Source organism: Camellia sinensis, chromosome 2 (assembly GCF_055761805.1).
Source record: "Camellia sinensis isolate YWXY chromosome 2, ASM5576180v1, whole genome shotgun sequence".
NCBI classification, from domain to species: Eukaryota; Viridiplantae; Streptophyta; class Magnoliopsida; order Ericales; family Theaceae; genus Camellia; species Camellia sinensis.
Genome location: NC_138962.1, coordinates 198,664,762 through 198,691,789, shown reverse-complemented (window position 1 = coordinate 198,691,789; position 27,028 = coordinate 198,664,762). Strand labels below are relative to the sequence as shown.

At 45.6% G+C, this 27,028-nt stretch overlaps 1 protein-coding gene across 1 annotated transcript in view; it reads right to left on the bottom strand.

Annotated features, from left to right (window-relative positions):
* LOC114262598 (zinc finger protein ZAT9-like) overlaps nt 1-25,786 on the bottom strand; it is an 87,887-nt gene extending 62,101 nt beyond the window's left edge. Inside the window, exon 1 of the mRNA XM_082913334.1 lies at nt 25,699-25,786. Within this exon, the coding sequence (XP_082769460.1) occupies nt 25,699-25,786 (88 nt within the window). The remainder of the gene's footprint in view (nt 1-25,698) is intronic.
* Nucleotides 25,787-27,028: the final 1,242 nt, after the last annotated feature.

Sequence of the window (27,028 nt, the reverse complement as noted above, 5' to 3'; positions counted from 1 at the left end):
TAATCTTCGTTGATTGAAGAAAAGATGATTTTGGAGAGTTTTCTTTCAAAGGATTTGGGTTGTATAGTTTTGGTGAGAAAACCTAGAATTTGGGGATTTTTTTAAAAAAGACTGAAAAATCCATGGATGATATTGTTATATTTATTTTGTATGGCAAAATAAATGAATGTTTGGAAAATTTCTTGTTTTTATCTATATAAATGATTAGTTTCACGAAATATGAAAATTGTTGTTCAGAATATTACTGTAGTCTAGAAATGACTAATCGTTGAGGATACCTGAGAAGAGGGAATCGTACTATTCCCTAGATGATGAATTGGGATAAAAGTCTTTATATTTATCTTATGAAATTTCATTGAAATGAGAAATGAGAATTTTGATTACAATAGCAATATTATGTGCAAGAATTGGAAATGGAAAAATTGTTACATTGTATTGATTGTTGTTGTGTTGGCATACCAATTCATTTGGTTACATTAAACTTTGAAAGTCCATTTAAAAACTTGCATTAAGAAAGGAATGTTGAGAAAACAAGTTTTCATGGAATGGTTTTGGGGTAAATACGTTGGTAAGTCTTGATATGTGGTGTAGATGAAATTGAATAAGTTGGTCTGAGGGTTTGGGGTGAAAGACCGAAAACTGGGCGGATAGGTGTCGAGCCTTCCGGTTAATACCGGTAAAAATAACAATTTGGTAGTACTAGTATAGTCTACTTGCAGACACTGACCTAGGGATTACCAGAGTCGTATTTACCGTCCTTGAAGTAAATTATTAAGTTTTGAACTATTGAAATTGCATAACATCATTGAGCACGATGATTTTCAAAAGATGAAGATGTGAATTACTTTCAAAAATGGCATTGAATGGCATGTACATTTCATGTTTTGAGACTTGTATAAAATGTATATACTTTGTTAAGGATTTTCCTACTGGGCTTTATACTCACCCTACGGGATTTTTGTACTGGAAAGGATGTGGTGATTCCGCCAAACTAAAGGCGAGAAAATGTGTGTGTTAAGAGTACAAAACTCTTATTCTGCTGTGACTCTATCTGTAAGCCAAGGGTTGTATTTGTGTGGATTTGAATAACCATTTTGTGTAACCAGGCTTAAGCCTTAGAAACTTGTAAACCCTTGAGGGTATTTATTATTATTTTTTTGATTTACTGTTCTATATGTTTAGATTCATGTAATGCAAGTATTGGGAAGTTATTCCGGATTTCTTCTAAGGAGCCGTGATTGTTGTATTATTATTATGTTAGAAATTTGGGGTGTCACAAATATGAAGTTTTGTAAAAATCTGATTCAAAATGAAGTAAATTCATTTAATTCAATATTATATATATATACACATATGATCCTAAATTGCCTCACCAACATTCTAGACTTTTCATCATCCTCATCTTGAAGAAGAAAAACGTAGAGAGAGGGAGAGAGAGAGAGTTGAGATCAAGTGGCTTGAAATCTAGCTAAAGGCTTGAGGATTGAAAGAGGTAACTTAGGATTCTTGCCAATTTAAAACTTTAGGTGTTTTGCACTCATAAACTTCTCTTAAACTTTGGGAATAAATCATGAATGGTGTAAATGAAGTAGAGAAGATGATCATTACATAGATGTATATACATATCATTCCATTGAGTTTGTTGTCCAAGAATTCTCACATGTATGCCATGTGTTCTTGAATTTCTTCTTTCTATACTTATTTTCTTGCAGGGTTCTTGAAATTTAAAGAGTAAACACCACAGCTTTGAGGATTAGAACCCAAAAGTGTTTGTGTCATGATTTTGTGCTTTAATTTCTTATATGAGAATTGAGCTTTGATTGTTTGTTGGAGAATGAAGATGTTTTACTTCATATGTTTTTAAAGTGTTTTGGGTCTTGATTTTCATGGAAATGGAATTGGTTCTTAGAAAATTGGATTTAAAAAACAGGGCAGATTTTCGGACAGGTTTTGGACCAAAACCACATGTGTGGAAGGGGTTCTTGCATGTGCGGAAAACAGAGCAAAGCAAGCTGAACATTCTACAAAAAATTGCACGTGCGGGCGCATGTGTATAGACATTTCTGCATGTGCAGCCAGGGCTCTCGCATGTGCGATTTTTCAGGGTAGGTCCAAATTTGTTTTCTTTTCGTTTTTCCAACTTTTGGGCTCCGATTGCATGGTTTTCACATGTATTTGACATTCATATGCATTTCGTGGACATGATGGAAATTAAAGAATGAATAAAAATAATCGAATAATCAAGTAAAGGATGAACTGAATAAGTTAACAACTGACTGTATGAATTGAATGTGTATTGATAAGACATGTGTTGTGTTATGTGCATTGTAATTGTAGGCCATGCATCAAGGACCGATCAATCGTTAATAGAAGTTCACTGTGAGTAACATTACTGTAAAGATATGTTCATATGGGAGATATATGCAATGCTATTTGATATATTATGTTTTCTAAAATGTTATTTGAATGTGAACGAATGTCTTATTTTTGAATCTATTGTGGCATCCAAAGAATGGTTCCAAGTCATGGAGGAGAACATATTAATGTGGGTCTGTAGACGTTCCCGAACGTCCCGGGAGGGAAATCCCCCGTTTTGTTCGTATGGGCTTAATACAGTTCAGGACATAATGTCACGGTCCTGTATCTAATCTTGCAGAGTGCAATGCAAGACCGATGAATCATCAAAGAGTCCGAATCCGGCAAATCATTTTTGAAAACAGATTTTTTTGAAAGAAGTGCCAAACATGGACTGTTTTTCCAGATGCAGAGTCGCCACCTAAATATTTTATTTTGGGGAATTTAGGAAACCCTGACTTGTGCCTAAGGCCACGTGTCCATCATCATCAAAGTTGCCTCAGCTCGGGAACTTGGGTACGATTGGGGAAGGTCACTTCGTGAGCACCCCCGCTCGCCTGATCAAAGATTGGCCTCTACTAAACATGATATCGAGTTTTGAAAACATTATGTGCTCTTATTTCGATTATTGGTCTAGATTTACTACGTGATGCGCACAGCAAAAACAAGTATAGACTGGATTGCCTAAGTTGGAACAAAGCATCGCATATTTGTTTATTTTGAAAATGGTTTGATGGTGCTACCCGCAAGTAGGCTAAGACGTGGATTTGCCACCCTCGGGTGGGCTTAGAAAACGTGATGGTTTGCCGCTCTCAAGTGGGCTTAAAACTCACAGTCAATGCATTATTCCAATTCAGATAATCCAACCTTCACCCACAGCCATTCAGGTAGTTATATCACATAAGCAGTTAGCCTCATGGTAAGCATGCTATCATGGCAACACTCACACTCATGCAAGGATGTTAAAGCATAAACACTTACCGAGTACTCCGAGCCAAAACAGAAACTAGTTAGTAATCAATGTATGATCCTAGTTCATGTTAAAATAGCTAATGCAACTACAATAGGCTCGGCTATCCTAAGAATAGCATATGAGATGCTACAGCTAACACGTATTCAACTTGGAATTGAAATACAATGCAGTTAGTATGATGTGCCGAGCCTGGTGCATGCAAAACAAATGAATGAATACAATCATGCGAGCATAAATATGCTAATTGAAACATGCCCTAATCTAACCATCATAAGCTGGTAAATAAAAGGGAGAAATACGTGGGGTTGGAAGACATACATCACACGCACGTACACTTATTACAATTGTGTCCTCGCTCGGAGGGTCCAAATAAATAATACCGTCCGAATAAATAATACAGTCCGAATAAACAATTAACTACTCTAGCTAATTAAATATTACAAAACCCTAATTAATTAACAAATTAACTAGGAAAACAAAATAAACTAGTATGCAAATCCATGGATCGCCTCAGCTCTGTTTCGAATGATGAAAGATGCATGCATGCTCACGTCGCCTCGTCGGAAAATTCCTCGCGATGCCCCGATTTGCCTCTATTTGCAATTAATCCTGGAATGCTGTGCAAAGCTCTAGAAGGCTACTGGTTTCTGGTTTGCTACAACAGAGAGCAAGAATGGCAAAGTATTTTCACATATGTATGCACACCTCGATCCTCGTGCCACCAATCACGCATCTCGATGTATGATGGCCGAGGAGTCGAATTGCACGACTCGATGTGAAATGAATGCACATGAAAACACAACAAGACCTAACTCCATCATGAGTAATCCGGAGTGTTGGCGACCGGGAATTGAGACACGTTTCGTCACTTTGAGTACAAAACGTCCCTCGTTTCCCGTGTTTGGGCTAACTCCTATCCCAAACACAATGCAATGAGATGGCATACACAACGCGACTAACATGCAATCTAGCATACGCAATACAATGGACTAAAATGGCATACACAATGCACGATGGACTTACACCAATATGAGTGGACCTCAGTCACACTCAAATCAGTGGCCATACGATGAAAATGAGACAACCGAAATACATGCAAACGTGCACGAATGCAAAGGACCGATCCTAAGGCATCAAATGCCACTCTACCAAAGCATGGCAAGGGATGAAGTATGGCATACAAACACACATGACACAGCTCTGAAATGGCATAAAAGATGATCCCGAAATATGCGAATATGTCACACAATGCATGCTGGATGGCCCGTGTACCGAAACTAGTGAAGCGGGTTACACTAGAGGTATACAAAGCAATGCACCAATGGCAAAACCAACCCCAAATAGGCCCTAGGCAGGTCTGAAACAATGGGGAAATGGCCTAAAATGATGGCTTGGAATGCAAAGAAATGGAGCTCATTCAATGGTCAGTAAATGAGGCATACAAGCCCGACTCTCAAACGCATTTAAAGAGTACAAAACAAGGGAATATGGCATTCACATAAGTTCTGAAATATGATGTATAATGGCCCCAAAACATGAAAACATCTCAGTATATGCATGTAGTGGACCTCAAAACTCAAAGCTAAGTATGGACATTGAACTACAAGCATGCAAAACAAGCATCATTCGACCATAAGACCCAAAAGCAGAGCTAAGACAGTCCAAAATATGCACAAAATCAGTTTAAGGCATGGCCAAAAAGTGCTAAAATCAAGGGTCAACAAAGCATGCAAAGAAAGCTAGTGAACCATGAGTTGTACTACAACTATATGAAGCATATGAGAGCTCACCAAACCAGCCAAAAACAGAACTATGCCATGCCAAAATATGTCCCCAAACCCACTGAAATTCAGTCAATGCATGCAAGAATGATAGGCTCCTTTGGAAGGCCATGCAAGGGGTTATTCTACACATGTATGATGGACACACAAAATGGCAAAACCATCTCTGGAAAGAGGTTATGAGGGTCCTAAAACCCACCAAAAAGGTCTTGAAATTAGTCTAGGAAGCATGCAAGTAAAAGCCCCTTTGCAAGGCCTTGAATATGATTGTTCTACACATGCATAATAGACACTTTATATGGAAAAATGGGCTCTGGACAGAGCCTATGCAGACCTTAAAACTCACCAAATGGGGCCTGAAATATGGCTTTGAAACATGCAAGTAGGAGCCCCTTTGGAAGGCCAACAAGGCTAGTAAACAAATCAAGGGGTGAGAGGGTCACCCCTCTCTGATTTTAGGGCTCAAAAACACATGTTAGCCACTGAAAATCCATTGGATTTCAGTGGCTAAAAGGCCAAACCAAGGCCAACACAAATGCTCTAATGCATAGCCCTAAACATGAGGAAATGAAGCATGTAAAGGGGAAGATGACCCCAAACAGAAAAAATGTCTTAAACAAACATGTTTATAACCTCAAAAAAAAACTTTTTTCAGTTTATGACAAAACCCAAAAATGCTTGCAAATAAGGCTAAAGAATGAAGCAAAATAAAACTATAAAGAGGAAAATGGTGACTTACCCTTGTAGCACAGCAATGCAGCAAGATATGAAACAAGAAAGTGAGCCCTCAACCTCTAAAAAACAGCTCCAAGGTACTTAGGATGGTAGTGGAGGTGTTGTGCTTAGAGGTGTAGTGCAAATGGCCAAGAACCATGGAGCTATGGAGCTTGGATGTAGAGATATAGAGGGAGAGTATATGTATGCCTTAGCCAAAAATGTTCAACCCTTGCAAATTGAGAGGAGAGCCTCTCTTATAGAAGAAGAGGTCTAAGGCTTCTTGGAGAAGCCTCAAGCAAAGGGACCAAGCTTCTAAAACAAGCTAAACCAAAAGGGGCAAGCTTCTTGAGAAAGCTAGACCAAAGGGGTCAAGCTTCTCTTAGAAGCTAAGCAAAAAGGGCCAAAGCTTCCTTAAGAAGACAAACAAAAGGGTTAAATCTCAGAGGATGGGGCAAATGCTTCCCAGCTGGCACAACTGTATGCAACTCAGGAAGGCCAAAAAGGAGATGGCTGGCCGACCACTTGAACCAGTTCAAGTGGTCGGCCGACCACTTCCCCTGGTCGGCCAACTAGGGGTCAAAAGGGTCAACAAGAAAAGGTGGTCGACTATGCCAAAAAGGTGGCCTCTCAGGTGAATGCGACACAGTGGTGGTATGGGAGACCAGAAAATGTGGCTCAAAAGTGAGGGAGACCAAGGGGTCAAAAGGGTCAAGCACCAAAGGTGGTCGGCCATACCAAATAGGTGGCTTCCCAGATGAATGCAAGACAATGGTGGTATGGGAGACCAGAAATTATGGCCCAAAAGTGAGGGAGACCACCTCTCTAACAAGAAAATTGGGCGGTGAAGAGAAAGGTGGTCTCCCACCATAGTACCACCTTCATAACAAAGAAACTAGGGTCCATGCCAAAAATGAACCCACACCAATGCAAAACGAAGGTTCAGGGGCCAAAACGCGCAGCCGGGTGCCCCGAAAAACAGGCTGTTATGCACCGAAGGTGGCGTGCCACCACAAAGATAGTCTCCCGGGTGACAGTGTCCCTCTAGGGAGAGGGAACAAGGTGTGTGCCAAAAACCGGAGCAAACAGAGGTAGTTAAGCGGTCCCGAACCAAGGCACACGGCCGACGGCTCCGAAAACTGGAAACTGGTCTCCAAATGGGAAAAATGGCCCACGACCACGAAACGTAGCCTACGGCCATTGAGAGATGGTCTATGAGACCTCTCCCTCCCTTCGGGAAGAGAAAATAGAACCTGGTTCACAAACTGAGGCGAAGCACAAAAGAGTCCCAAAGTCCGGAGGCAAGGCTCTCAGTCGAAACTTTGTAACCTCAGAACGAGCACAATATGCACCATCACCGAGCGCTTAGTCGATGACGTTCAAGTCTTAAGGTCGGTCAAAAATGGGGTGTCTACAGGGTCCATGACAGATATGTAATTACGAGACCTCGTTAGCCACTTCGTTGTGGTGATTTGTGTTTAATTGGTATTCAGAACCGATTACTCTAGTCAGAAGACAATATGTGATATGTTCTACTGGATATACCACTATTATGTTCTGATAATGAGAATGATTTTGATACGATTTGTATTATGTTTAAGAGATATATGGTATTCGTTTACTAACCTCTTTACGTTAATGTTATTCACTGCGCTTTACCTCGCTGTTTTATATATATGTATATGTGAGCAATATGGAGAACCAACTTAAGGAGAGAGTCGAGCCATCCTTTAAAGCCCTACGAGTTTTGGTGCCTCCTAGTCACCTCACCAGCCCTTACGGGGTAGGTGTAGACGTCCCCGAACGCCCCGGGAGGAACGAGCTCCCGTTCTATTCATTTGGGGTCACTATAGCTCAGGACTCTAAAATTGTCACGGTTCTAAGTCTGAACCAAAGAGTCCAAATCCGACAAATCGTTTTGAGAAAACAGATTTTTGAAAGAAGTGCCAAACATGGACTGCTTTGCCAGATACAGAGTCGCCACCTAAATGTTTTATTTTGGGGAAATTTAGGAAACCCTGACTCGTTTTCCTAAGGCCACGTGTCCGTCATCACCAAAGTTGCCTTGGCTCGGGAACTTGGGTACGATTGGGGAAGGTCACTTCGTGAGCACCCCTGCTCGCCCGATCCAAGATCGGCCTCTACTAACCATGATATCTATTTTTGAAAACATTATGTGTTCTTATTCCGGTTATTAGCCTAGGTTACTATGTGATGCGCACAGCATACAAGTATAGACTGGGTCACCTGAATTGGAACAAAACATTTCATATTTGTTTTTGAAAGATGGTTTGCTACTCGCAAGTAGGCTTAAAGATGCAGATTTTGCCACCCGCAGGTGGGCTTAGAAAAGATGGTTTTGCCACTATCTAGTGGGCTTAAAACAAACAGTTGATGGTTTATTCCAATCCAAGTAACCCAACCTTCACCCACAGGCATTCAGGCAGTTATATCACATAAGCATATAGCCTCATGGTAAGCATGCTATTCATGGCAGTCATTCACACGCATGCAAGGATGCTAAAGCATAAAGCTCACCGAGTACTCCAAGCCAAAATAAAAACTCATTAGAAATCATGCATGAATCCTAAGTATACAGAAATGCCTAATGCAACACATGCAAGAATGCAAACTATAGCAGGCTCGGCTATTCTAAACATGGCATATGGAATGCTACAACTAACATGTATTCAACTTGGAATTGAAATACAAATGCAGTTAGTATGATGCGCCGAGCCCGGTGCATGCAAAACAGATGAATGATGCAAACATGCTGTCATACTGTATGCTAATTGAAATATGCCCTAATCTAACCATCATAAGCAGGTAAATAAAAGGGAAGAAAGACGTGGGGTTGGAAGACATACATCACACTCACGCACACCTATTACAATTATGCCCTCGCACAGAGGGTCCGAATAACTATACAGTCCCGAATAAAAGAATATTACAGTCCAAATAATACAGTCCAAATAATGTACAAATTCCTAATTAATTAACAAATTAACTAAGAAAATAAATAAACTGGCATGCAAGCCAGGGACTGCCTTGATTCCATTCCGGATGATGAATGATGCATGCCCGGGTTGCCTTTGCGCGGAAATCCATGACGATGCCCCAATTAGCCTCTGTTTACACCTTTTCTTGAAATGCGTGCCAAGCTCTGAAAAGTTGTCGATTCTTCATTTTGCTGCAACAGAGAGCAGGAAAGAGGCATTGCAATGTATTTTCATAGATATATGCATGCCTCGATCCTCGTGCCACCAATCACGCATATCGATGCATGATGGCCGAGGGGTCGAATTGTGCAATTCAATGTAGAATGAATGCATATATAAACACGACAAGAACCTAACTCCATCATGGATGATCCGGAGTGTCAGTGACTAGGGAATTGAGACACGTTCCGTCACTCGGAGTACGAAACGCACCTCGTTTCCCGTGCCCGGGCTAACTCCTATCCCGAACACGATGCAATATGCATGACATGCATGAAATGCAACTAAGATACAATCCTAACATACACAATGTTATGGAATGGCATACACAATGCAATAAGGTAATACACAACCGAGCATACACAATGCTATGGATGAAATGGCATACGCAATGCAAAAAGGTAATACACAACCGAGCATACACAATGCTATGGATGAAATGGCATACGCAATGCAATAATGGGCTTACACCAACATGAGAGAGCCTCAGCCACACTCACACAGGAGGCCATCAGATGAAAACAAGACAACTCGAAATGCGTGCACGCGTGCACGCAAATCGAGCACCGACCTTCAGGCACCGAAATGCCACTCTAATGAGACATGGCAAAGACATGGAATATGATATATGATAATGCAGAAACCAGAGGTAAAATGAGATGCAAAACAGCCCCGAAACCCGGTAAAATGAAACCCGATACATGGAACGAGCCCCGAAACATGGATTTTGGCGCATGAAATGGCCTATAGCTATGCAATGCATGCAGAATTTGAACATGAGATGAAAATACAGAAGCAAGGCAGCCCCTAGATAAGCATTTTTACAGTTCAAAGCATGGCCAAACAGCAAACACAAATAGGGCAAAAATAGCATGCAAAAATGGCCCTAAATGTGAGATAATGAAACAACTCACAACTGCTGACCCCAAACAGATTAAGGCCCTTCAACAAAGTTGAAGAGGGGCCCAAAATATGATCTTTTACAGTTTATGGAAAACCACAAAAACCAGCACAGGTATGGCTAAATTCTCATGCAAGAAATGGGCCAAAAGATGGCCAAAGAAGCAAGTAGTGGTTGCTGGCCTTAAACACAAATGGGCCCTTCAACAATGTTGAAGAGGGGCAAAAAATAAAGCATTTTACAGTTGATGGCCGGACCCAAAACAGTATGAAAATATGTCCAAAATGCTATGCAAAAATGAGGCCCAAAAGAGAGATATAACATGAAGTGTATAAAATATGTCTCAAACCATGAAAGGCCCTTAATGAAACATGAAGAATGGTCCAAAATAAGACTATTTTCAGTTCTGAAAAGAACCTAAAAACAGAAGCACAATGGGCTTCCAAAGCATGCAAAAATGGGGACCAAAGGAGAGATACAACATGAAGTGTATAAAAGATGCCTCAAACCATGAAAGGCCCTTAATGAAACATGAAGAATGGGCCAAAATAAGACTATTTTAAGTTCTGTTAATAGACCAAAAACAGAAGCACAGTGGGCTGCCAAAGCATGCAAAAATGGGGACCAAAGAGGGGTATAATGACAAGTGGCACATGGAGGTCCCAAACAGTGATGATCCCTTCTCTAATGTTGAAGAGAGGCTCAAAATAAGCTCACTTACAATTTACATCATGCTCCAAAACAGATCACACATAGGCCAAAAATATTATGCAAGATAATTGCATTCAAGAGGGTATTGAAGCAAGTGCAATATGGGGGGCTCAAACAGTGTTGAGCCCTTAATGAAATAAGAAAATGAGCTCAAGAAAATGACCTTTTCAGTTTTGGTCGGAGCTCAAAACAGTAAGAAAAGAGGCTAGAAAAATGTTGCAAAATTGAGCTCAAAAGAGGGGAAATGATGCTTACCCTTGAAGACAAGTCTTTGGATGATTCTTGGCTTGAGAAGTGATGTCTGCTAGCTGCTCGAAAGCTCTCCAAGCTGCTGGAAATGGAGTAGTGGTGGTGGTGCTTGGTGGTGATGAAGAAATGAGGTGTAGGACTTAGGAATTTTTGAGGAAATGAGAGAGATAGAGGGAGCTATGATGCCAAAGCTCTTAAGGGAATTTTTTGTAACCCTTATCACAGACCTGGCCAGCCAAGTATATACACCAAATAGGGGGAGAAATGGAGGGAAAAAGTGGGAGGAAAACAATCCAAGTTTCCCTCCAAAAGTTGTCCCCCCGGATACAGGTTTTTTGGGGAAAAAAAGTGTACAGCTGTAATGTATACATTGTAAGGATCATCGCCGGCTAGTTTTTGGAGCTTCAGGTGGCCGGCCGGCCACCCCCCATGGCCGGCCGGCCAAGGGTCAAAAGGGTCAAGGTGAATTAATGGCCGGCCACCACAGATTGGTGTCCTCCCAGGTGTCCTCAACACAACCCTATGGTTCAAAATTGTCAACTGTAAAACAGGAGAGAGAATAGGCCAATTTTAGGAAGGGTTCAAAAGGGTCAGGTGGAATTACTGGCCGGGCACCAACTTTTGGTGTCCTCCCATGTGTGTACATCACAAATATGTGGTTAAAAGTTCAAGAAAAAGGCCCAAGAGTGTTCAACATTGGCTTGGAAGTGAGAAAAACGGGCGTCGAAGGGCGCCGGAGGATATATAACTGGTTGCTGAAACAATTGCTGGCCTCCCACCCTTCTACGGCCTTCTTGGTGATGAAACAGAGGTACCTGCCAAAAATGAACGAAAACCGATGCAAAACGAATGTTCGGGGGCCAAAACGCGCAGTTCGGGGCCCCGAAAACTGCTTGTTAAGCACTGAAAGTGGCACTCGACCACGAAGTGGGCCTCTCAGACCTCAGTGTCCCTCAAAAGGGAGCAAATAAGAAGTATGCCAAAAAATGGGGCAAACGGAGGTGGTTAAGCGGTCCCGAACCGAGGCACACGGCCTGACGGCTCCAAAAACCGGGAACCGGGCTCCGAAATGGGCAAAATGGCCTACAGCCTCAAAGTGTAGCCCACGGCCACTGTGAGATGGTCTACGAGACCTCTCCCTCCCCTCAGGAAAAGAAATAGAGAAAACCGAGCCTGGTTCGCAAACCGAGGCAAGGCACAGAAGAGGGTTCGGAAGTTCGGAGGCAGGGCTCGCAACCGAGACTCTGAAACTTCTGAACGAGCACTTTATGAAATATCACCAAGCACTCAACTGGTGACGTCTGAGTCTCAAGGTCGGTCAAAAATCGGGTGTCTACAGTTGCCCCTCTTTGACAGAACTCGAAAGTCATAAGTGACGGGAGTGAATGTCAAAGCCCGGAGACGACCCATTTTTGACAAGGCCGAAGACTTACACAAACATACAAGATAAACAGAGATGTGCCCGCAGGCAAGGGGGCAAGATGCAAAGCGATATGCACAGAGCCGGAGGTAACTCAATGATCATGCAAATGCAGCAAGCTGTAATGAAGCAAATATTCGCAAATAGATGCAACAGTTTTAAGCAAGAATACAAAGCAACAACTACATTTCATGCAGTTAAGAATGCGGAGAATTATTTAATTCTCGTCGCGTCTCACACGGAGAGGATACGATACCTGCGCGATTCGTCTGGTCGCACTAGTCTCAAATGAACCGTATATACAATATCGTGCCTGCAAAAGAGAGAAATTCAACAAGCACGATATGCTAACAACATATATTCAATGCGATTTCGAAAGCTTGACACACGCAGTGCCGGCGAGTGAATGCATCGCGATGCGAGAAAGGAAACGTGCGTGACAACGCATGCTCAAGCACAGAGGTATGGCAATATCAAGAAATGTGCATAATAATGCAAGTATGCTCATGAGAATGCAAGTTATGTGCATGATAGTGCAAAACGAGCATAAATCAAGGTGCCTGTTTGTTACGAAATGACGAGCAAGGAAACGCGTGTTTCGGCGAAGGCGACTCGATCACTGCCTCCGATTCACTTCCTGGAAAGGCTACAACACATTCAAAAAGGATACATCTTGATTTCAATGAATAATGATGAGACACATGTCAGAACTTGAAGCTAGGGTTCCGGCGGAGCAATTTCGCGACAGAAAGTGCTCTTTTCTTGAACTTTTTCAGGTCCCGGGAACTCCAATCTTCCTCAAAATTTGCAGAGAGCTAGGTGAGCATGTGGGAAACATGGCCGGCTAGTTATTTTCCCAAGGGGAGGTGGCCGGCTAGTTTTTCAAAAAGAGAATAGCCGGCCGGCTAGAAAAGGTGGCCGGCCGGCCATCTGCCCAAATCCGTGGGTAATTTGATCTTTTCCCTTTCTTCTATATATATCCTCTCACCCAAACGTTTTGAGCTCATAACATCAGCCACGTAATCTTCTCCTCTTGCTTCCCAAACCATTTTCTTTCTCAGATCCGGGTCCTATACGTGTTTTCCAACGCCCCACGCAAGTTGTTTTCACGAAGACATTCAGTTTCAAGCACTTTGAACTGATTAAATTTTGGTTTCGGGGCTTCTTTTCTCATTTTCGCCACTTGAGGTGAGTTTGTCTCAATATTTAGAAGATTTTCTCGGGAGTTGACTTTTGTTGACTTTTTCATTTCCCGAGAGTTGACTTTTGTTGACTTTTTCCAATTTTGGCTCATTTTTGCTCCTTTTGCAGATTTGTTGAAATGGCGGGTAATTTTCCTCGTGGTGGAGGCTCTCCGGGTGCCGGGGATGATTTTGATGTTATGACTTTGCCTCCGAGGGTTCGACCCTTTATTCCCGAGAGGTATGCCCCGCCGGCACATATTCTTCCTCGGGCCACTTTTCGTCACTTTACTGATTTTGATGATCGAGCACCCGGAGATCTACTTCTGCGAGAGCCAGAGCATCACCTCTCCTATGAGGCACGAGAGGTATTTACTTTATTTTCTGCATTTTTCGTGCATTTTGTGCTTTTGCCATGCTTGAACACACAGTTTAGCCTATGACATAGTACTTAAACACTTGAATTTCTGAACACTCGGCTCATTAATTGATTGCGAACGCACGGCACACATTAGTTAAGAAGTGAACACACGGCTCAAACACTGATTTGTCGAACACACAGCCCGAATTTGAAGGTGAACACACAGCACACACTGACTAAGAGTAGAACACGCAGCCTAAACTCTGATTTTCTGAACACGCAACCCAAGTTGAAGGTGAACACACAGCCCACACTGATTGAGAGTAGAACACACAGCCCAAACTCTGATTTTCTGAACACGCAGCCCAAATTGATGGTGAACACACAGCCCACACTGATTGAGAGTTGAACACATAACCCAAACTCTGATTTTCTGAACACGCAGCCCAAGTTGAAAGTGAACACACAGCCCACACTGATTGAGAGTAGAACACACAGCCCAAACTCTGATTTTCTGAGCACGCAGCCCAAATTGATGGTGAACACACAGCCCACACAGATTGAGAGTAGAACACACCGCCCAAACTCTGATTTTCTGAACACGCAGCCCATTTACTTGCACACAGCTTATTCACTTCATTGGCACACAGCTCATTCATTTCATTGGCACAGAGCTCATTCATTTCATTGGCACACAGCTCATTCATTTTTATACTGACACATGTATCCATTCTGAATGTAGGTTGGTGCTCGCAATGTGCGGGGATATGGCTCCACCGCCGCGAGAGATTGGTATACAGAGCTCCCGGAGGCTGTCCGGGATTTAGTAGACCTGGCGGGGTTCGGGGCCTTCTGCATGGGATTATCGCGTTGTCCTGCCAGGAGGACACTGATGGCAGCCTTGGTGGAGAGATGGTGGGACACCACCAACTCCTTTCATTTTTCCGCCACTGGGGATTTGACTATGACCCCGCTAGACTTCGCTGTATTGACCGGCCTGGACATAGGAGGTTGGTCCATTCCTTATGACGAGGACATGGGCGAATGGGAGGCCGCTTGGATTCATTTGCTGGGGGTCCGCCCGCCTATTGACAGGGCTTCTGGGAGAGTCCGATACACTTGGTTCTCTTCCCATTTTCAGAGGGCGGAGATGGAGCCTGGGACTCCTGAGGAGACAGAGCAGTATGCCCGCGGTTTTCTTATGTTCCTCTTCGGGACTACTCTGTTCGCCAATAGAGGGAACACGGTTGGGTTGTATCTGTTGAGCGCCCTGGTTGACCTATCACAGGTTAGTCGTTACGACTGGGGTGGCGTCGGCCTAGCTACCCTTTACTGCTATATGAGCGCGACCTCCCGCGGGCAGGGAGACTTACTTGGCGGTTATTGGAGAGCCTGGGAGGTACTTTCTGTCCTCTTGATTTGCATTTCTGCTCCTCATTACTTGTACATTGCACACACAACGCACTTTACAGTCTGTATTTTGCCTTCAGCACTTTGTATTTACATTCTGCACTGCTTTTCTCAGTTGTGGGTCTACGTGTATTTTCCGACGTTAGCCCCAGAGTTGGAGGTGGCAGGGCCCCTCATGACCCCATACTCACTGGTGTTCGAGGGCTAGCACCGGCCGAGACCCCGAGAGACTCTCCTTCATCTGTGGCAGTATTTTGACACTGTGCGCCCATCGGAGGTACTTCAGAATCTCAGTCCCTTCCAGTTTCATCTTTGATTTGCCACGCATATTCTCGATTTCTGATTGGTTTATGCACTTGTTATCCGCAGATCACATGGCAGCCCTGGGCACCCTTGGGTGATGGTCTCCGATTTCAGTATGCCGGAGGATCGGGCACCTCCCAGTACAGGCTCCTGCTCGAAGGACCGGTTGGTAGAGCATGGTTTCTGGGGGAACGCTTTTTACGTCAGGTGTGGGGTACCTTTCTCAGGACCCTCCCACAGCACCCCCGGTCAGTATATGGACTGCTGATAGGTTCTCTTCCCAGGATGTAGTCAGTGCCATGCTAGGTACTGATGCTTTGTTACACCTCGAGGAGGGGGACTACGCCACTTACCGTCATACATACCTGATGCCTCCATTGATAGGAGTTCGCACCCCGATGACGAGGCCTACTGGTATGCCATCTTCGAGCCAGGCTCGGGCTCGGGCTGCAGACGCCCCTTCCACTGGTAGGGTTAGTACATCTAGAGGTGGGGGTAGACCGGTTCCCCCGATTCCACCGACTTTTTCTCATCTTGGGTGGCCGGATATGCCGACTGAGCTGATGGGGTGGCAGTTAGGGGCTACCTCTCCGACTCCGATCCCGATTGAGCCTCCGATGCCCGGTCATCGATATGCCATTGATCCCGACTCACCGCTGGTATGTTCTACTGCTTTTCATCTGTTATTCAAATGCTTTAGACACTCTTTTATTCGTTGATGATTTGAGCTTGTATTTGCAGCCACCTAGAGAGTACGTGGAGGAGGTGGTCGGATTGGTAACCTCACTCAAGGGCATGGTCTTGCGGAGGGAGGCACAGTTGTCTGTCATGGGCTTTCAGGTACCTTTCAATTATCTGGCATTTATCATACTTCTGATGACATGCTGATTTCTACTGCATTGGTAGGCTATTTGTGTAGAGCACATCTGACACACACCCCACCTGTACACTGTGTTTACATGCACTCACTTCATGTAGCCCTTTTTTGCTTGCATCTGCATCTGATGTACATATTGAGACTGATGTATTGAACTCTTCACTTTCAGATGCCTCCTGTGTACGCTCAGCCGCGGGCCAGGCCACCTGGGCCTTCTTGGGGAGCTGGGCCATCTGGGCCTTTTCAGGGAGCTGGGCCATCCAGGCCTTCTCAGGGAGCTGGGCCATCCAGGCCTTTTCATGGAGCTGGGCCACCCAGGCCTTTCCGAGGAGCTCGAGGAGGGTCCTCTCGTAGACGCAGGGCACCTGTTGTAGAGGCGGAGCCCGATGAGGAGGAGGAGGAGGAGGTTACAGACCGTCAGTCAGAGACATCTGCTGAGGAGGGGGACTCCGGTCTTGGTTCTGGGAGCGGAGGCGAGGCTGAGGAGGATCCTGAGGACGACAGCTCCGACCCGGATGATGATGATGGTGCAGAGGTTGTCCCGCAGAAGAGGATAAGGAGTGCCTCCCATTCCCGCTCCCGAGGGCATTGATACTGCTGTTTCCTGCTTTATTTTCCTTTTTGCTAGTAGTTTGTAGCACTTTGCATATTGTTAGACAGTTTCATTTTCTGTAAAACTTATGCCTTTGTTTGTTGTAAATCATGATGGAATGAAACAACTTTTGAAAAGGTATTTGTATTTTAGACTTTTAACATCGTATCGCATCGTTTTATTTTGCACAAAAAATGAAATTGAATGGGAATGTGCATTGTGTAATCACCAACTCAGGTAGTGAACCGACGCAACAAACTAAGCAACTCAACTTACTAAGATATAACAGAACCCTAGCAAGTTTACAACTCGATAAACAAAATGCAATAATGTTGACAATTCGATAAGCAAGACTTAAACAAAAAGCTTAAACAAAGAGTAACAACTCAAAAACATGAAATACGACAGCTCGACAAACAACTCGATAAGCAAAACGACAACTCGATAAACAAAACAACAACTCGATAAGCAAAATAACAACTCGAAAAACAAAGTGAAGTGTACTTCGGACGATCTGGGCACCGGAACGCATCCGAGACAGAGGGAAATAGAGGCTTTTGACACATCCGTTGCACGGAAATGCTTGAAACTTTCCCTCGGAGGGTAAAACAGGGCCAAAGGCATACACTGAGCATGGCCGGCCACTTTTATTGCAGATAGGGGGGCCACCGGCCAGTTTTTTGTGTAGGAAAGGAGAAATGTGGCCGGCCAGCTAGAAAAGGTGGCCGGCCGGCCACTTATCCCTGCAGCCGTCCAATTTTCGACACGTGTCCTCCTGAATTGTGTTTTTCCCTCTATAAAAGCCTTAACTTCGGGAACATTCATTTCATCATTACTTTGCACAAGAAATGGAGGCGTTTCTTACAGAAAATCTCACATCTTGGATCTCTTCTCTAGACGGCTCGGAAAAGCTGAACTTCTGGGGTTTCGGCTTGAATGTACTATTCACGCTGAGCCGTACTCGGCTACATCTCCCTTTTCTCCATGCCGCGGCGAGGTTTTGGAACCCGGTGACGCACGTCTTTAGCTTCAGTGGTCAAGAGGTATGTCCAACTTTTGAAGACTTTCAGGTTTTGATGGAGTCTGAAAGTCATGAAGAGATCTTGCCCCAGCTCCGCTTTGGCCATGCCCAGGCTTTAGGGCGGATGTGTGGACTCACCGCGCATGATGCTCGATCTCTGATCTGTAGCGGGGAACTGGATATCCTTGGCTTGATCCATCGCTTTTCTGACGCCGGTGACCGCAGCAACCATTATTGGCAAGGTTTTCGGCAACATGCCCTTTGCTTGTGCTTGCTGTCTCACTTTCTGCTTTCCTCGGGCTTCGGCGGAGCTAGCATTCGCCTGATTGAAGTTGCCCAAGGTTTGAGAGAAGGAAAGAGTTGTATCGCCATGACCTTGGCCGAGACGCTGATGGGTTTGGATTTTGTCTATCGCCGGGAGACGACTAGATTTGCTGGGAGTCCACTGCTGCTGCAGGTAATGTTTCCCACCCAATCTCACATATGTATTTGCTCACATCACTCGGCCCTCAGGCTCGGTTTTTCTCACAAAACCCTTTTCTCACTTTTCTCTCACCGTACATCTCTCTATTCTTTATTCTCTCATTTTCCATCCCTCCCCCAAGTATGGTTAATGGACAAATTGCAGGTTGTGGACTCTTGCCCAGCCTACTCAGCTCTAGGCTATTTCTTTCGACAGCGCCTAGTCGATGCCCTTGACGAAGGGTGGTGGTTTGACTGGATGTGCAACTTGTCCGCAGATCATATTGCTTGGCGTTGTCCTTGGCTCAATCTCCCGGCAATGAGCTATAGCATGTCCCGGCTGATTGGGATCCAGTTGATTGGTCTAACCCACTGTGTATTCTACTTTCCGTTCCGGTTCCTGCGCCAGTTCGGTCATGATCAGATTTGCCCACCAGAGGGGATTGAGTACCTGGCTGCTTTCCCGGTCCGAGGTGCACAGCTTGCCCGATATGCCACAACATGGAGGACTAGAGAGCTCCTGGCTCCTGCTCCCACTTTCAGTTGCACTTTGTCTGACGAGTGCTTGGACTGGCTTAACGAGGAGGCACAGGTTGGGCCTAGCTTGGCGTCAGATGCTTCGACCAGCCCTGGGAGGGGGCGCAGGGATACTTGACTTGACTATGCCCCGAATTTATTGCTTTAGTAGTACTTTCAAGTTTTCTTTATGAATTTAATAAAAAGCAACTTCGATTGTATGCAAGAGCAGGAGAACTCTGTTGAAATCAATGAAATTGAAAGTTGTGGTACTGAAAATTTTCCGCTTTGGTCAAAAAATGGTCTTGGTTGTAAAGAGATTAATTTGAACAAAGTCAACTTTTATTAAAACTTTTCAAAACCATTTTCGATATGGATCAGAACTGGACACGTCGAAGATCTGCACTGAGATGCACAACCCCAGATCCCTGCAACTGGAAAGTTGCCCCTAGTTTGAAGAGTATCGCGGCACTGCATGGCAACGGAAAGTTGCCCCTAGTCTGAATAGCTTTTGCACCGTCGCGGCAACGGAAAGTTGCCCCTAGTCTGAATAGCACTGTACCGGAGATCGCGATAAATGCTGATGGATAAAGATGACCGAGATGGTCAAAATGGACAAAGTTGATCGGGGAAAATTTTATGGCTGAACTTCAAGGTGAAGTTGCCTACGTATCCCAAAGATGGGAATCAAGCCTTACGTAGTTCAGGCTTAGGTTCACTCGAGTATTTTTACTCTCTTTTTGCGCTCTAACTTTTGCCAAGGCCGCCCTTTGCGGATTTTCAACCTTGCGAGCTCAGTTTTTATATTTTCTAATTTTTTGTGCTCTAACTTTTGCCTAGGTCGCCCTTTTGGGTTTTCGGCCTAGCGAGCCTCTCAAGGGTAATATTTCTTCAACTTGTCCATGTTGATTGGTTGGGAAAACTCTAGGCCATCTAGATCCATCAGAACCACAGCTCCACCTGACCAGATAGCTTTGATGATGTCAGGACCAATCCAATTGGGCTTGAACTTGCCCCTTGGGTCGTGGATGGGAGCTCGGTTGTCCTTGAGCACCAAATCTCCTTCTTTTAGGTTCCTGTACTTAACCTTCTTGTTGAAAGCCCGTGCAATTCTGCGTTGATAGCCTTGAATGTGGTACAGTGCTTTCAGTCTTCTTTCGTCAAAAAGCATGAGTTCCTCAAATCTGCTCTGCTGCCAATCTGCCTCGGCTATTTGACACTCAGCCAATACTCGTAATGACGGAACCTCAATCTCAATAGGTAGAACAGCCTCCATCCCATAAACCAATGAATACGGAGTGGCCCCGGTAGAAGTTCTTATTGAAGTCCTGTAGCCCCACAGAGCGAATGACAGCTTATCTGGCCAATCCCAGTAGGTTTCTACCATCTTCTGCAGTATGTGTTTGATATTCTTGTTGGCGGCCTCGACCGCTCCGTTGGTTTGCGGCCGGTATGTAGATGACTTATGGAAAGCCATGTTGTATTTCTCCAACAAGTCTATCACTTCCTTCTTGAAGTGGGAACCATTATCTGAAATTATCTCGTTCGGGACCCCATAGCGACAAATGATGTTGTTCCTGATAAACTTTGCAACGTGTGACGCCTTCAACACCGCATACGATTGGGCCTCGACCCACTTCGTGAAATAGTCTATCGCAACCAGGATGAACTCATGCCCATTTGACCCTTTCGGAGTGACAGCCCCGATCACATCGATTCCCCAAACTGAAAATGGCCATGGCGAAGTCATGTTGTACAGCTTTGACGGCGGGATGTTCATGCGGTTTGCATGAATCTGACACTTGTGGCATCGCCGAACAAAACTAATACAATCCTCCTCCATGGTGGACCAGTAATAACCCTGTCTGAGGATCTTCTGTGCTAGCATTACTCCGTTCATATGCGCACCGCATTCTCCTCCATGGATGGCCTCCATCAGGCGCTTCGATTCCTTGGCTTCAACACACAGCTTGTGCATTCCCAGATGACCCCTCTTATACAGTTTATCCCCACAGATGATGAACTGGACGACCATTCTTCTGATTGCCCTTTTATCCTTGGCATTTACCCCTGGCGAGTATGCTTCCTTTTCTAGAAAATTCCAAATGTCATAATACCAGGGGTTCTCGTCTTGAACTTCATCTATAGCGGTGATCGACTCATAGGCTGGCGCAAATTTCTGGTCAATGACGACTGGACGCATCCGGATTCCGAATGGGATGTCTATCATGGAAGATAGAGTTGCTAGAGAATCTGCGAACCTGTTGTTCTCTCTTGGAAGATGAGCAAAGTTTAGTTTTTCAAACCGAGGAATTAACAAGTCCAAGGTCTGGTGGTACATCATCATCTTTTCTTCCTTGACTTTCCAGTCTCCGTTTGCTTGAGATACAACGAGGTTTGAATCCCCGATGACGTCCAAACGTCTTGGCCCTAGTTCTAAGGCCGCTTCTAGGCCGGCAATGCACGCCTCATACTCTGCTTCGTTGTTCGAGACTTTGAACCGGAGTTTGAAGGCTAGAGGGATACGGGAATTGTCGGGTGCTATCAGCAACACTCCTATCCCATACCCGTACTGATTTGATGCTCCGTCAAAGTACATCGTCCAATATTCATCGTCGATGTGCAAAATGGCTTCATCTGGGAATAGGTACTCAACTGCTTCATCCCCCTCAACCAGGTGGTCAGCAAGGAACTCCGCTACTGCTCTTCCTTTGACTGACTTGCATGTCACATACTTCAGGTCGAATTCGGAGAGCAACAGCAGCCAACGAGCTAGCCTACCCGTAAGTGCTGGTTTCTCGAAAAGGTACTTGATGGGATCCAATCGTGAAACCAACATGACGGAATGAGCTAACAAGTAGTGCCGCAGCTTCCTGGTAGCCCATACCAAAGCTAAGCAAGCCTTCTCGAGCGAAGTGTAGCGGGTCTTGTAGTCCAACATCTTCTTGCTTAGATAGTAGATGGCCCTCTCCACCTTATCCTCCGATTCTTGTGCGAGCATGCAGCCCATCGTAGTCTCAGTCACTGAAAGGTACAAAATCAACGGTTTCCCTGGCTCTAGTGGCGACAACACGGGCGGGTTCTGAAGATATTCTTTGATCTGTTCAAACGCAACTTGGCATCGGCCATCCCATTGGAACTTCTTGCCTTTCTTCAGGAGACCAAAAAGTGGTTCACAAGTCAAGGTTAATTTTAAGATAAACCGTCTTATGAATTGCACTTTACCCAGAAAGCCTCGCACATCCTTTTCAGTCCTTGGTGGTGGCATTTCTAAGATGGCCTTGATTTTTGAAGGGTCGACCTCGATGCCTCTTTGTGTAATCAGAAACCCAAGCATTTTTCCCGCTGTAACACCGAAAGTACATTTCGAAGGATTTAGCCGCAACCGGAATTCCCTGATCCTTTGGAAGAACTTTTGCAAGGCGGTGTAGTGGCCCTCTCTTTCCTTGGACTTGACAATCATGTCGTCCACATACACCTCAACCTCTTTGTGGATCATGTCGTGTAATATCGTGGTCGCGGCCCGTTGATAAGTAGCTCCGGCATTCTTCAACCCAAACGGCATTACCCTGTAGCAGTAAGTCCCCCACGGGGTGGTGAATGCAGTCTTTTCTCTGTCTTCTGGTGCCATTACTATTTGATTGTACCCTGAGAAGCCATCCATGAATGAAAGTAAAGCATGCCCTGCTGTAAAATCCACCAACTCATCAATATGCGGTAAGGGAAAGTCGTCCTTCGGACTAGCTCTGTTCAAATCCCTGAAATCCACGCATACCCGGATCCTACCATCCTTCTTCGGCACTGGAACGATGTTGGCCAACCAAGTCGGGTATTCGGATACCAGCAGGAAGCCTGCATCGATCTGCTTGGTGACCTCCTCTTTAATCTTGAGAGCCCAGTTGGGGCGGATCCTTCTGAGTTTTTGCTTAACAGGTCGGGCTTCGGGGTCAAGGGGGATCCGGTGCTGTACAATCTCAGGATCGATCCCAGGCATGTCTTCGTAGGACCACGCGAAAACATCTTTGAAATCTTTTAATAAAGCGACTAAGCGCTCGCGTTCCTCCGAAGATAGCGTGGGCCCGATCTGGACCAGCCGCGGGTCCTCCTCAGTACCAATGTTCACGGTAATGATTTCATCTGTTAAGGGTTTGACAAATCTCTCTTGCTTCTGTTCAATTAGACGTTGCAAAATCGGAGGAACTTCGTCCTCGTCGTTTTCATCAAAATTTTGAAAGTCTGAATTTATGCAATAAATTAAGGGCACAGAAAAGTACTCAGAAACCACAGTTACTTGATTCTCATTAAGCTCAACCAAATCGTCCGAATTCTCGGTTACAACAGACTCAAATGAGAAAGAAAAAGACGACCTGGACACAACTGTGGCATCCGGGTTATCATCCCCAGGATTACCAGACTCAGACTCAGTCGAGCTGGAACCTGATTCCGACTCACAGGACTCGGTGGAATCAGATTCCGGCTCACTACCTGACCCGGTGTTGCTGGACAAAAATCCCTCCTCGTACTGCCAAGTGAGAGAGGGTGCGATAGATGCATCCAAGATAGTCGCTGGAAAGCCCGCAGCTGTTTCATCTCCAATCATGGAAACCGAGGAGTTATCCCCCAAGCACTTTTGGTCGATCGAAGGATCTGAAAGTAGACACGCCGGTGCTACCCCCATCTCAAGTTCGGTGCTCTCAGAATCCACTGCTTTACACTGCTCAACCTCAGTTGGTGGGTCTGTCTGCTCTTCGGCAATGTCATCCCCAGGTAATTGCAAGTCGAAGAAGATCTCGAAACCAGGCACGCGCTTTCTCTCCGCGTTCAGCCATGGTTCTGGGAAGCCGCAAAATGGAAAGTCTTCCCCCTCCTGGACGAAGCGTCCGTTTAGGGTACCCCAAATGGGCCTATGCATTAACTCAAACGGCTTCCCAGCCTTCTTTGCTCTGGCTCTTCTAGCCATCTCTTTTCCCTTCCTCACCCAGTCCTCTTTGGTGGGCAGATAACCCAATCCAAAGGTGTGAGGGTTGTGTGGCACTTCGGCCAATGCCGCGACGCCTTTCCGGCCGCTTCTTCCCAATCCCATTCCGGGGATGTGCTGTAGCTTGTTCATGAGGTAGACAGATTGAGCACTGACGTACACCCCCTCATTCACAGCCATGACATTCTGTACCACTCGAGCCTCAGCCAAAGTGAACCCCGATAAAAACACATCCTCCGTGCCGTGCTCGATCTCCAAGACAGGTGTGGACACTTCCAGCGGCGGATGGATTGATGAATTCCCAAAAACAATTGCTATCCCCTTCCCGTGAGGGTATTTCAGCATCTGATGTAGAGTGGAAGAGACTACCTTGACCTGGTGCAACCACGGTCGCCCCAAAAGTAAGTTAAAGGTTACGGGAACGTCCAAGACATGAAATTCAATGTTGTGTTGTCCTGGACCAACCTTGGTTTGAATTCTGACAGTCCCCATCACTTCCCTGCTGGTATTATCGTATGCTCTGATTACTTGAGTGGTCGGGACGAAGTCCGCGGGCTTCAACCCGATTGTATACGCTGTTCTAGTCGGGCAGACATTAATAGCAGACCCAGTATCAACAAGTGCCACCGGTATCCACTTATCTCTACATTCCACGGAAATGTAGAGGGGTTTGTTATGATTTGTGCCCTCAGGAAGTAATTCCTTGTCCGAAAAGGTTAATGCCGGGGAACCTCCTCCCGGAAAAACCAGCCCAACCAGCTGTTCAGGGGTGGTATCTATGGAGAGTTTGGACTTGTCCATAGCAGATAGGACAGCTTGCCTATGTACTCTTGATGCCATAAGCAGTCCCCAGATGGAGATGTCTGCTTGTATCTTCTTTAGCTGTTTCAGCACAGCTTCCTCTTCAATCTGCTTCTCCTTCTGTTTCTCCGCTTCTCTATCCTTCCCGGATGCCTCGGGTTGGTCTAGGTGCGGGGGCTTGAAGTACCGCCCGCTTCTCGTCATGTGATCCACCTCATCGAGGTACCAAGTGTTATCCGGTTGATTACTTCCCCAATCTTCATCCGTGTGGGCAAGACATAAGTCATCGTCCTCCCACCACATTCCACTGGCGTTCAAAAGGCACCCGTCCGGTTCGGGCATGTTCGTGCTCACAGCACTTTCAGTCTGTATGCCCACAGCATTCTCCGTTCTTGTGCCCGTAGAACTTTCGATCCCTTCATGGATCTTAGCTTTTCCGGTTCTCTCAGAACCTTGTTGTTTTATCTGCACCGGTGCAGCTTGTTGTTCAGTATTTTTTGCATCCACAATGCTTCCGTCTAGAGCGAAATTCTTTGTACCGGCGCTCTCCGGCAATATAACTTGACTTCCGGCCCTTCCGGCCACAGTTGATACTCTCGCCCCTGCCGGGCCCTGTTCTGGCTGGGATTCTCCCACTACATCTGGTTGATCATCGAGCCATCCAGTGGCCTCTGCCGATTCCTCATAGTCGAACCAGTTGATTGCTGCATCCCCTGATTCTTGATCATCGAAAAATTGCAGGTTGGCAAAGTCCTCCTCTACAGCTATCAGATTATCTGCCCCTAGCCCAGATCCATCCCCCCGGATCATACACAATTCTCCTGTCTCTGGCAATTCTATACCCAGCCCAATCTGGCTTGTTGATAGGATGTACTCGCTTGGATCATAGGCTCCCCTGGCAAAACTTTGTCCAGTCCCAGATTCAATAACCCCATTCTCTCCTGAAGTCTGCCTTTCCCCATCTTCGATGGCCACCACCGTCGGCTCCGGTTGGGTTGTGGAGATGTCCAACATGCACAAAAAGTCAGTGCAGTCGGGGAGGTACACCTCTGGCTTGGGTAGATGGGTGGGAGTGATATAGATGCTAGGATCGTAAGATACGACCCCAGTCTGGATAAAGTTGACTCTTTTGGGCGGTGGAGTTTGGTTGTGTGTAGGGAGGGGGTTGGTTGTGACGTTGGGTTTTTCTGGCGGCAAAATCACATTTTTGTCGACGAGGTCTTGAATCTCGTGACGCACCCTATAACATTGGTCGGTATCATAGCCATGCTGCTGGTGATATGCGCAGTACTTGGCCGGGTTGTGAGAGGGAGGGAGTGGGTTCGGCAATGGCCTCGGCTCTAGGGGTTTCAGATGCCCCTTTCTGATCAAGACCCCCAGAGCCTTAGACAAAGGCATGTATAATGGGGTAAAGGTTCTTTGGCCTCTGGGGGGGTATTTGGAGGTTTGAGCATTGCTTCCGGATGCACCGGAGAAGGGTGTGGCAGCCATGGGCCTTGGAAGGGGAGGGGGAATGGTGGCGACCATGCTAACTTCCGAGGCTCTTGCGTTTGTAGCGCCACTCGGGCCTGCATTGTTGTTACGGTTGAAGGTCCTCCTCGGTTGCTCCCTATCCTGGTCAAACAGACCTTGTTTCATTGCGTCTTCGATTTGTACCCCCATCTCGTGTAAATCTGAGAAAGTGGGAAAGGGGATTACAATCATTCTCTGCATCAACTTTGGTTGGAGATTGCGCACAATCATCTGGATTTGGTCCTTGTCAGTGGGCCTTAAAGTCATCATTGACGCCTTTGCCCTCCATCGGGTTACAAAGTCTGAGAAAGCTTCCTTGGGCTCTTGCCTTGTCGTTTCGAGATCATGAGTTGTAATCTCGATTTGAGTGTTGTACGAGTATTGTGCGACGAAGGCCTCAGCCATTTCATCCCAATTCTTCTTCACATCATCCTCTAACTTCGCGTACCAGTGGGCGGCCACACCCGACAGGGTTCGGCCGAACAGTGAAAGCTTCTGTGGTTGGGTTAGGCCCATTGGCCGCAGGATGTCTGAGAATAGCCGAAGATGGACCATGGGGTCGCCAAACCCGTCGAAACGGTCGATTTGCGGCATTTTGAACCTATCGGGCAATGTTACGGCCACGTCGGTGTACCCGTCCTCAATGTCCGGGATAGCCCTTACCCCTTGGGATTTCTTGAAGAGCTTCTCAA